The sequence below is a fragment of the Euwallacea similis genome, chromosome 2 (assembly GCF_039881205.1).
Source record: "Euwallacea similis isolate ESF13 chromosome 2, ESF131.1, whole genome shotgun sequence".
NCBI classification, from domain to species: Eukaryota; Metazoa; Arthropoda; class Insecta; order Coleoptera; family Curculionidae; genus Euwallacea; species Euwallacea similis.
In genome coordinates this window covers 4,114,208-4,126,762 of record NC_089610.1, presented here as the reverse complement: position 1 = coordinate 4,126,762, position 12,555 = coordinate 4,114,208, and the positions used below count along the sequence as shown (strand labels likewise).

Below are 12,555 nucleotides of genomic sequence, written 5' to 3'. Positions count from 1 at the left end.
TCAAGGCTGGAAAGCTCGACACATACTGCATGACGATTACGTAAAGTGTTATCTGCAGACTCGTAGGCCAAGTTGATTTGATATAAAACGCATTTTTTTACTTATATTTCTATTACTGTGATAAGTGACTAGAACTTGCTTCTTGTTTTCTGGCAAATGTTGTGAAAACGATTTTGAAGCAAATTACTAGGGTCTGTATGCGGTTTCTTCTTCTTGCGTGTTAATTTAAGCAATCTAATTACGTCAGAAAATGACGTCGGTCGGGACCACGCTTTCATGTTTAGTTGTGTACAAAGTCACGTACCCGTTGTTTACACACTGTTCAGAAAGTAATTCGAAAGGGAAAAAACAGGGTAATGAATCTAAAATTACGCACCCTACGTGCCCGACCAAGTCAGTCGCACAACAAGGAATTCAAAATTAGCTTTGCGGCAAATAAAAATAAAGTTCATAAATTTAAAGTATTTTGAGTATTGGGGCTTGTTTGTTATTTTGAAGGCGAGTGTTTGGGGAAATAAATTTTTTATAGCTTCGTAATAAATCATTCAGTGTTTAATATATATAGCCAAACCACCGCAAACTTTCCAGCAACTGAACCATAGAGGCCGTTGTACCTCCCTGTAGCTAAACTTAGGAGGAACACGTACCAAAATCTATTCTTAACGTTATTTCTATAATTTCAACAATTCACCCACTTCTTGGCAATTGATATTGCCAACACATTCTTTGACGGGATCGACGTTTCATTGACTTTGAAAAACAATTCAAACATAAACCGCACCTTGAAAGCTTTTTAATGACGAAATAGTGATGCCGGACCATTAATAAAACAGTTTGGTGCCGTGGCTAAAGGTATACAATGAAAAATTGCGACTCATGGTCCTTAGATCTCAGCAAGTGCCTCCTCTCAGCCCTTTGTTATTAACAGAACATAATAAGGAGAATCTTGGAGTTGAAGCTGATTGAAGTGCTGGGAGAAAATTGTGGCTTCGATGACCGAGTTCGCTGAATTGATGTAGTGATAGAACCGTTTAGCATACTGGAGATTTAAAAAAACGTAGCTAAGAATGTAGAAAAACCATGCTCAAATTCCTTCGCAAATACTTAACTATTGTTTCTAGTTAAATATCACGCGTTGAGTTATGTCCTGAAAGGCCAATTTTATAATTAAGTCGGCCATAAAACAAAAAAAAAGAAACGAAATTTCATTAACATTCTATTTTTTTAGACATATTTTTTGTAGTAGAATCTTATTAAGAATATACCAGTGAATAAAAAGATTCAATAACTTTCACAAGTCGATAGTTTCAATTTGAGCTATTTGTAAGGCAATTGCTTCACGAGTTAATAGAGCGACATGGGTCCTATAACGATCATGGATAATTCAATTGAAGTGCCGGAGTCTTGGAAAAGCATTTTTGGAAACTTTAATTTTACAGCACTTTGAAAATCGTAAAAAATAGCCACTGACCTGTATCACTAGACCTGTATCTCAGATGCCAAGAGAGATTTTGCAAATCCGTTTATGTAGGGTCATGGAGCGCATCTAGAAGATTAATTTGAGCTATTCCTTAGGGCAATTGCCGAGTTATCGGCGTTTAAAGTTTGAAAACTGGCAAGCGATATATGTATAGTATATCGCTCTCATTGTTTCAACTTATCACTTCAATTGTCAGACCCTACATTGTGCCAAAACCGTCGGACTTCTTTTGCTTGATCGACATGGATTTGTGATCGTGACTTCATGATTACAAGTTCTTCGAACGTCGTGAGCTCGCCTCTTCTGTCCCCCATAGAACGTGTTTTGATAATTGCAGTGACCCCCTCCTTGTGACACTTCCATAACTACCAGTGACCCGAAGGGTATTAACGCTGCCTATGTATGTACGTATAACGTATGATGTCGATTTTTGTGCCCACAGTTGTGGTCTGAATTTGAGCCTTGAGCCCGAGTGATACTTATATTGAACGTTAATCGAGCTTCAACATTCCACGTAGTAGCTAGAAAAGGGGAGTCAGTTTTAGCTCCTTTGAGGGTCGCGTTAATATCTGAAAATACCACCTCCGCGAGCTAAACCAACAAAATCACAGTAATAATTGGAATTATGAAAATACTTTATGCATGTTCAGACTGGTTGAGGCTAAATATTTCCGAATTTACGAACGCGTGGCAATACCTACTCGTCGGCTCCGACAGCTTATCCACCTCCGGCTTTAAAGTGCGATGTAACGTTCCCACAGAGCACGATCGATCGGTCTGCTTTAAGCTGTTCTATACAGACTGTCCTTAGTTTTATTTCGAATCTCGATATAGCCCGTCAGATGTGTTCATCTTTCTGGGCGGAATTGGCAGATGGTCGCCTTGAGTCATGATAGATTGATCATGTAATCGGCGACATACACGCTGATTGCTCGTATTGATTGTGATTTCGTGATCGGAATCCTAGCAAAGTAGCCTATGCTAGATTGAGCTTCACTTCAAGGAAGTTTGCGAAAAAACTTATTCGTAATGCGCATTTTTCTAAAAATAGTTGAGACATGCTGTATAGTCAAGAGAGAGCTGAGAAACTGATGGTCCAGTTTCATTTTTGTTGACGTAGGAGCTGTACGATTCCAGCAAGTTTGTTGCTAAACAAAGAGGGACATGTCATTTTAAAGGCAAATGTTCGTCCATTTCACGTACATCCCTTTAACTGCGAGCTCTTGTTGGCAGTTTGAAGTCATTAATTACATTAAGCTTATTTTTAACTCGCGTCTTCCCCGACTTCCTCAGGTTCGCTAAGTGTTATACCTGATGCAATCATCGAAACTCAGTATTTGAAGTATTCTCTTTGATTTTTTATTCATCCGTAGCCCTTGCGAAAATTTGCTCCATAAATAAAGTCAAATTCAATATGAGTTGGATTCCCCCAATTTACATAACTTTATTTTAGAAAACGAAAGCAAACATGACTGGAGAAACTAAAATAAAGATTCTGCTGTAACCAAGATGACTTTATCCAGCCTTCTACTTACTGCGTAATAAAAATTCCTTGTAATCCTGGATTCCCTATTCGCATTCATAAAACGAACAAGATTAACTTTTCTACGGTAACTTGATAAATTCCTTGGAGATAAAGGAAATATGATTTCTGTTCTTTTTCAGAGAGTCGGATTTCCAGTTTTATTTATTTTTTATCGGTAGTTTAAATTTAAAACCAGCAGTATCTTAATATCGTGCCCAATTTACTACTGTACATCGAAAACTGGTCTGTGAAATGTGCCAGAGTATCTCTGTATCCCAGACGTCCTCTAATATACGATTATAATATGGTAATATGAGTGCCCGTCTCAAGGGCTAAGGGCTAGGTGGACTTTGCCGTGGAGGTAGTCCTGTTCAGTGTTTGATAATGGGAGTTCAATAAGTACTTATTTTAGTACGTTTAATGTATAAGGAAGTAGCGGGCTAGAAATTGCCAGTGGCGATTTATACAGGAGCGCATAGAAGATTTCGTTTGATTACTTATCGATGTTCTGCTAAATAGGCGTGAAGAATTTTATCAAAAACTCGAACTTGTTACGTTAAGTGTGAATGTTTAGATCAAGCACAAAAAGAATTTTGTGTTTCTATTTTTGTATACGATCTTTGTAGGAGCACATAGAACTCGCAACCGAGGTGGTCAAAGTAGGTCCAGTATATCCAGACCACCATATTTTTTAACAACTTAAGAGTACAAGTACAAAACAAAGAATTTGCAACAAACCTGAACTGAAACAGATTATCAATTTTTTGACAACTAGAATATTGACTTGAGAAGGGAATGCTTGAGATTTTTGACTACGACAGAGAACGTTCTAAACGTGGACTTTTTGACAGCTCTGCCCTGACCTGTCAGTTGCATCTATGGGATTTCTGACAAGTGCCGCACGCGTCTGAGGCACGTGAAGGGAGTTTAATATAGATTTTAGACACTCGCAAAATGTGCTTAAGGGAGATTTTTTGATTAAATCCTATCCGAAGTATTTCTGACGGTTTATGAACCTGCATTGGGTTCAGAAAGGCTATAGATTTTTGATAAATCCTGGATTATGCTAGATAGGACATTATAATGGATGTCTGACATTCTTAACCTCTTATGCAGGTTTGAGAAAGGCGTTCATAAGTTCGATAAACTCGGACGGTGCTAAAGAAGAATTAAAGCAGTTTTCGACCTTTTAAATCGATTCACAAAACATCCCAGTGAGTACTGCATTTCCACTTTTTCGAAATTCGAGAACTCATTTAAAATGACGAAAACTTCAGATTACTTCAGGCTCCTTCCACGAGCTTTTTCGAACTAAAATATCTTCTTAAAAATGAAAAAAACTGTGACTTACTAACTTGCGATTATTTCTGGTTTGTTCTTTCGATTAGATTGAGAATCTAGATCGACGAGGGTTTTTGTTCGATTAACGGACGATTCGGTCAAGTGTTGTAACATTCATTTAGTATTGTTAAGGCCGTGACATTTTCCGTGAGTATCAATGTGTGCAAATAACAAAAATCAATGTTACAATAGTTGGTCTGTTGATAATATAAATCGTCCTTAAAACGTGGTCTATTAAGGACTATTGATAAGGTTGAATATTGTAGTAACATTAATTCAAACAATACAACATTAATGTTACATTGTTGGACCTGACCGTGACTATTGCCCTAACAGCTTCTAATTTTAATCCCACTAGTTCCCTAAAGGAATATTAAGGGTAAACCACCCCCTTAGAATAGTTGTTCCAGAACTAGTTGTCCGTTCTATTTGGATTTTTTTTTAACATTATACGTACGTATATTCCATAAAGGCATGTGATAACAAAGATTGATAGGTCCGATTCCAATATTTGTAACACTCTATCATTTTCTTATCGTTGACGTTGAGCCGCTCCGAACAAGGTAAACATTACCAGAGTTAAGGCATAATCTATCATTGAATTGCTCGCCATAATATCGCGTTATAGAGCTCTGTATATTTGATTGAAGTTGGGTGTATGTTGTATATGATGGATTTGTGTATTTTGAAAATAGCAACGAATATTATGATCATTATGAAATACCTCTAAATAATTCGCTGGGTCTCTTTACTGATTTTGTCTGTTCAAAAAAGTGTCTGTAACCCTTAGTAGATAAGCTTAAAGCTAGTCCTCTATGTGTAATTTATTGGCGATATAGTAGGATGGCCTTATAATTTATGACAAAACCGTTATAATGAGGCCTATTTCGAAAATTATATAGTCGTCGGGGTAATTTCTATGTTAATTTGATGATAAGTGGCTTAAAGCAGACCTTATATTCAGAAGTGTGTTAACAAATTTATCGACCGGTCGACAATTCTGAATAATCTTGAGTTTCCGCTGCTTGTTCATCGAAATAGTAACGTCGTACTTTCTTCTGAAAGAGAAATGAAGGACAGTGGGTGAGGGGTATGAAGGGAAGACTAATGTTATTGTTATTAACGGTCTACGCGAAAATGATGTGAAACAACTTTTCAGAACGGTGAAAACACAATTATGCTGATGGACAATAGGTCTTTAAAAATTTAATTAGGAGTAATATAATTATTTATCCGTAGATATCCTATTTGATAACAAAGCGTGATGGATGCAATGGCTGCTAAAATGAATACCTCACATGGAGTAAACTGATGTTCTTTGAATACCAAAGAAGCACTCGAACTTTTAAATTTGGAGTGCCATGGGCAAAGCTTTATTTTATTCAAGAGTTATTCCATCTGTTTCGCAGATTTCTTAAGCTGATGTTGCAAAACGCTAAAGTTTCCTCGCTCTAAAAGTTAAAATCCAGCTGATAATTTTACCAACGGCAACTAAAACTTCAGTCTAAAATTATTAAGGTGATATTAATTTTAACGTCGAGGTAATGCCCATAGAAGGTCATCGTGTGACCAGCAGGTTAGCCCTATTTGCAATTGGAGTTGACAGCACATTAAGAATTTGGCTCTTACGCATTTCCGAACGTAACTTAGAAAGAGCGATTTCAGATAGCTGTCCTGACTTCAACTGTCGGTACGGTTTTAACTTCGTTTGAAAAACACTTCGTCTGCCGGTTAGTTGGTAACTGACAGCTGTCGCTCCTAACTGGACATTGAAGAACCGGCCCTTAGAGCATAATTAAAATATGAATTACTGCTATACTATTGATTTATTTTTATTTACATTTTCGTAGAAAAATATGTGTTTGTCAACTGTAGATATTTCTTTATGGGGAAATTATCGCAGTCGATTGGGTCCGTTAAATGAATATGGCACCGCACAGCCCATTCCACGTCTATAAAAGGGCTTTAATTGACGTTTTAATTATATATTGTACAATGAAAATTAAAAGCCCCGCCAGTGGTGGTTGTTGTGCGATTGGTTGTTAAAATTCAATTTTGCAATTTCTTTAGGTTATTATAAATTGCTTATATAAAGGGTTATTATAAAGAGAATGAACTACTGTGTTGTGCCATTCGGTACGTGTCCAACCAAAAATAATAATACTAAATTTGCATGTGAGCAAAAACCAATGATGAATTAGAAGACCTGGCTGTCTCAGAGATGACTCGACGGTTTAGTGTGTTTAACTTTATGTTTTTTCTATATTCTGTGGTGGTAAATTATTGCTATTAAACTGTGATAGACACAGGACACACGTTCAATCATCTACAGGGTGTTTCCTAAACATTCCTCGTCTAAATCCAATACTGAAACTTTATAAAGCTTTTGGAAATACCTTTCACAGTTTCTACGGTTTGAAAGAACAATAACCCTTGATTTTATTTTGCCGAGGGACAAAAACATTTTCTGATTTTCCTTTAAAATGCAGGAACCTCCTGCTAGTCACCTATCGACGACATTTTATTCATACAATTCTGCACTCAGCAGTGACTGCCAGTAGGCGGGACTTCTTCAAGGTGCCCCAGTGTGGGGCTGTACGTGGTAACGTGCGAAACACATTTTCTTTTAAAGAGTCGAACGTGATGTTATTCCTTTTTCAATAGTCGGCTGTTTCCTTTTGGTTTGCCTTGGTGATTGTTCGGTGCAGGAAGAACGTACTAGGAGTATATTTGGCTTATTACGTAATAAGACATCTTTGTTTTTTTGTAAATGAAACTAAGCATCATCCGCTGACTTTTTATTTTATTCAGTTAAGCCCTCAAAAATTTAGTAAATTCCCATTATAATTTGACTTTTGTCAAATTTTTAAATATCATTAAAGATAGGTATAGGGGATGCATCATAAGAATTGCACAGAATCAAAGAAAAAAATGCAAAAGGCTAATAATGTTGGAATTGTTCCATTATGTAGAAGGAAAAACATAATTTAGGAGTGCCACACTTTATTGAGACACCCTGTATATTTAAGAATAATTTTAAACTGTAGGCAACACTGCTTTTTACACGTGTCATATTTAGCTTTGTTGGGGCATTCTGTATAGCATATTTGCCATGGTTATACTAATCTATTACGCAACACTGTTACGCACGACTTGAATCATATTTACACACACTACATGTATAGAGGCTATTCTTACGTCATTTGCAATTAACTAATCTAGAAGTGGAAAAATATTATAAAAATGTTATTACGTTACGAAATTCTGAGATGGTTAATTTTTTCCAGATTGCAACCTTCATCTTCGTTCTGGCCCTCCGCAATGCTCGGCAGCCCCGCTGGGCCGGGGGGGGGCCCTCAGAGGGGGCTTTGGCCCCTGGCCCCGGCACCAGCACCAACTGCAGCAAGTTTTTCAACTGACGGTAAGCTTAGAATTAACAAACCTATATGAATCATAAGTATAAACTTTTAATTTTATTATATCTCGTAGTGAACGTACTCGAGGGCTTTGGCTCCAATTTCATCAACCTCCTGTATACGAACCCGAATTAAGAACACCCATCAATTAATTAAATGATTAAATTTTAGTTCCAAGTGTTCCCATACCACTTCTCCCTCCACTGCATCTCCAGCTAAAGTTTCCATTCGTTTTGGCATGCCCAGCAATATTTATTATTTAATTATTATAAATTTTTAAAAATGCAGCAAGTTTTCAAAAGTTCATAATAAATGCTAGAAAGTTAGCTGCGGGTTAATGGAAACAAGGGATTATTTTACTCTACCAAGAATATACTAGACTTACCAAACGTGGTCACTTGGTAGATCCTGTATATTGGGGCTTAATTATAGTGTGGAAAATTAAAAAATATAACACAATTGGCAATAAAGATTCTTATCTGGATGTAAAAAGATCATCAAAATTTTCGTAACTTGTTACAGCATCGTATAATAGCTTAATTAATCACTTCTATATTTCCTAAACGCTCTTCTTAATTAATCTCATTATCTGTAATAGTACACTCTTTGAATGAAATGCCTGTCTACAAAAGCAGGGACTGTTTTTATACATATAAGATGTTTAATTTGTAAACTAAATATTTGAAAGAGCAGCCCCATTCATAATGTTCAAATGGTGTCTAGTCAATCTAGGGCATGCCTCTTTACCAACTAAAGTACACTGCCATGGATACACCATATGGTTAATAGGAAAGTAAATATTTGTTAGAGGAACTTCTAGCCAGCAGTGTAGCAGTTTTCAATTCAAGTTTCAAGTACGTTGTTATTACCATAGAGTAACGAAGATCGCAGTTTTTTTCCGATCAGATCACAGTTCAAAACTTAAAATATTTAAGAGTTGTCTGCCAAACTTAACTTGAAATCAAGTTATGAGTGCTTTTCCCGTAACAGCACTTGAGGGAAAAGCGCTGCGGTAAAACAATTACGAACTGAAGGTACCCGCATTGAAATTTAATGAAGACTTACAATGGACACCAATGGTCTTTGTATTCTTTATTGGCTAATTAAAGGCTTGTTTGCTTTCAGTAAATATTCAGCAAAATATAATATAAGAGAACGACATCAACTTGTTATTAGTGAACCACGTAGATGTGAAAAAAGGCCTAATGTGTCTCGTTTTTTATTGCGCACATTGTGTAGTGACGAGTGAGCAGTTCAAATCAACCAGAATGATGAGAATGTAGAGACAGGTTAATTGATAATCTTCTGTTCTGCACAAAAGCGGGTAAATAAGGTGTATGTTGACTGGCGACAGATGTGTCGACCTGACTAAAAGGCCATATGAAACAAGGGCCTCGCTCAAGGTTGGAAAAGTTAGTCATGTATGGATTTAAGGAAATATATCGGAATAAGGCAAGTGTTAGTTTAAGCGCATGTGCAAAGCAGTAGAAAATATTGATTTGCGTTTTTACTCGATGGGGTCATTGATTGGTTTGGTTGCGGCCGTGTCTAGCACTTAAATTTTACGTGGTAATTCCTTAGTATTTCTGTAAAAGGTTATTTTAATTGTTTTAAAAAGCCGCTCAGTGTGTGGCGAACCGTAAACGTATCATGAAACATCTCACAATGAAAATAGATGAATTCATACAAGACATACCTCTGATAGTTTAACATCTACTTACTTTGTTATTGATCACCCTTTACCTTTTTCAAGACAAAAGTTTTTAAAGTAAAATGCTAATTATAAACATAACTTTATGTTGCTTTAGGATTCATTTTTACAAAACTGTATTTCCTTTTAGATATCATTATCTGAAGCCTGGATATCCATATACTTGCGTCTGTCCTTTATCAGTGACCTATCTGATATCTGAATTATTATGTTGAATCATTGCAGGAAACTTTACCATGCAATATTCCATTAAGGTATGACGAAATATTTATTAAAAATTGAATTTGACCCGCCATGGTACCTTGTTCCATTTTCCTTGCTTCAAGAAATTCAGTTTTTGCCCCAACCGATACGATAGAATAGACAAATAAGTTAATTATACGGTTGACCTATCACTAGAAACATTCTCACCATCTCATTTAAAAACAATTATATATCCATCTATGAGCAAGACCTGTTATAATACTAAAGTTGCGTTTGTCAATGTAAATAAACAAACGTATTCTGAAGGTTTGTATTTTTTTTAATCTAAATTTTTCACCGACAATTTTATTTAGTAAAATACACACCCATCCTTATTATTTCCTCTATTTTTTATTTTTCACTCTCCAAGTTCCTTAGCACTAAACGCGATAATCTTCTGCACTCCTTTGGTAATCTGTATAAAGTAAGCAACGAAACACGGTGGCTAAAGGGCTTTGGTACACAAAAACCCAAAATTGTGCTAAAAATTGCAATTTTGTTTATAAATTGCAAATTATAATAATCGAAACGCGCTAGAGCAGCCGGGATTTTACGTCATCAATTCCGTACAGTAGTGCGGAACTAAATTCGTATTTGCAGCGCTTGAAAAAGCACCAGTGACCCCAGTTTGGATTTCGGAGTCTATTGTCGCATCAAATCAATCAATCCTCGACTCTTGAGTGATATTTTCGATGCTTCCGATATTTTTCTTGAGAGAAATAGAAGAGGGAGCCCATCGTATATATAGTTTCAATTTATTAAAAATCTCCGTCCGTTATAGAATGCAGATGTTTCCCTCGCATAAATAAAGTACAGTGACAATGGTCAAATGTAAGAAAAGAATACGCTTAAAAATTCAGAAAATGTGAAATATTTTTATTAACATGTCAAATTTCCGAGGCAATTTTTCAAGGAACATTAATAATCATTACAATAATAAGCTCCCAGGGATCAATGTAACGTCACCGTTACAAATTGCGTAGAGTCGTGTAAAGCTATTTGGGTATGGTTTAGTTTTTAGGTAACTTACCAAATGTGCCCGTCTAATAGAAAATTTTAATAAAAACATTCAATTCAAACAAAGGGGAGACAAATATTATGAAACCATCTATCTCAATTTTAGGCCCCGCACTGTCTGTTGTTATTTTGAAGTTTTTTTTTCAGGTCTAAGCAAATATGGAGTTTACTCGCTTTTCCCCGGAGGACCGACCTTTGGAAGTGCGCTTTACTCGCACGCGAGCACAATCGGACGTTTTGCTTCCGGCCACATACAGCAATCATCAGGGAACACCTTTCATGCCGCTCACAAAGGTAAGAATTTTCTTCGAGTTTGATTTAATCCGATCAGCTAGGAGGTTGAGCGTGAAATCGCGATGTGCTTACGTAACCGTGACTTTAGGTTTGGACCTCTTCAGATAGATCAAAGTTCGAGATGCGTGGAATTTTATACGGTTGGTTATTTTTTCGGAAAGTTGGACGTGTGGGAGTTGCGTGCGTCCTCCAAAATTGATTGTCATAGTTGTAATGAATACGTCATAAATATGGCCTTTGCGTTACGGTTGTATTATAGAAATTCCGAGCCGCTGCGGCAAATAACAGGTTGAGGCACAACGTCGCATGTGAGGGTGTAATCAAAATAGAAATTGGAAAAAATGAAATAAATTGTCTTAAATTATAGTTTGTAGAACTACGTTCTGTTATTAATTAAAAATATTTGGAGTTTTATTTCGTGATTATTTTGGTTAGGTCACAAGAAAATTGGTTAACTCCATTGTATTAGACCGAACAATTCAGCATTTTATATTTAGTTGTTCTGGTTCCAAAGTTCATGTTTTACTTATTTTCATGCCCTTTTTCTTCAACTTTAATTCTCAGGAATCTAATTAGTGCCCAGGTCTTCGGTCTAGTTATTTATTTGTGTGTTTGCAGGTTTATTCGTTATAAATGGACACTCACCTTGATTCTTTAATTTTACAGGATAAACAAAATTAATATAAAAGTTGCAGATAGAGTACTAAGTAGTGTCTTTCCAGTGTTGTTAAACAGCCAGAAAGAGAATAAAATTCTTTATCCAACGACACCATGTTAAAGAAAATTGTCAGCTGGTTAATTATCTTTTCCGAGGAGGGAATATTTTCTGCAAATATTTGCGAAATCTCGGACTTTTTTGGTGTCTTACTGCGTTAGGTTTTTTTATAAATCAGAAAGCTACTTGTCATTTCCTTGTTCTTTGTTTTACCTTATAAATAATGTAATTCCCGAATCAGTTCCGGGATTAGGAAAATTCGGTCCCCATGGGCCCTAGAAATAGGGAGCACATTACTGACATGCATCCGAATTGTTTAGGGGCCTTCGTAGTTTAGCCAAGTGATAATTTATTGCACGACTCTAGAAACTGATCTTGCATTTTATTATTCAAAACTATGCATAGCTTTGGAATTTGCAACTATTTACATGCAGACTAATCAAAACGGAAGTCAATCACTGTTGGGGGCGGTTTTAAGCCTTCGCTGGAAGTTTGTTCACTTTGCGATTACTGTGAATGTTGTTCTTAAAAATTCGAACTGTCCGCCCACTGGACCGCATGGAAAAGTGAGTGACTGTATCCAGGGCCGGTGCAAGTACCACTGTCAAATGCGATTGCCCTTTGTAGTTCAAGATACGACTAAATATTCTTCTTTGTATGGACGCCGTTTCTTAACTGTGCATTCGAGTTGTTGACTGTAATTTAATAGTTTGATGCGCTCGTTGTAGTACTCTTAGGCCGGCCCTGTAGTTGAAACGGGTAATGCTGAAACTCAGATTTTGTTGTCGATAGAGGAAACACAGGCCCGGTTTA

At 36.5% G+C, this 12,555-nt stretch overlaps 1 protein-coding gene across 2 annotated transcripts in view; it reads left to right on the top strand.

Annotated features, from left to right (window-relative positions):
* wge (winged eye) overlaps nt 1-12,555 on the top strand; it is a 54,378-nt gene that overhangs the window by 16,977 nt on the left and 24,846 nt on the right. For both annotated transcript variants that reach the window (XM_066405810.1, XM_066405809.1), the window contains exons 2-3: nt 7,634-7,767; nt 10,881-11,027. In XM_066405810.1, the coding sequence (XP_066261907.1) occupies nt 7,668-7,767; nt 10,881-11,027 (247 nt within the window). In that variant the 5' untranslated portion in view covers nt 7,634-7,667. The remainder of the gene's footprint in view (nt 1-7,633; nt 7,768-10,880; nt 11,028-12,555) is intronic.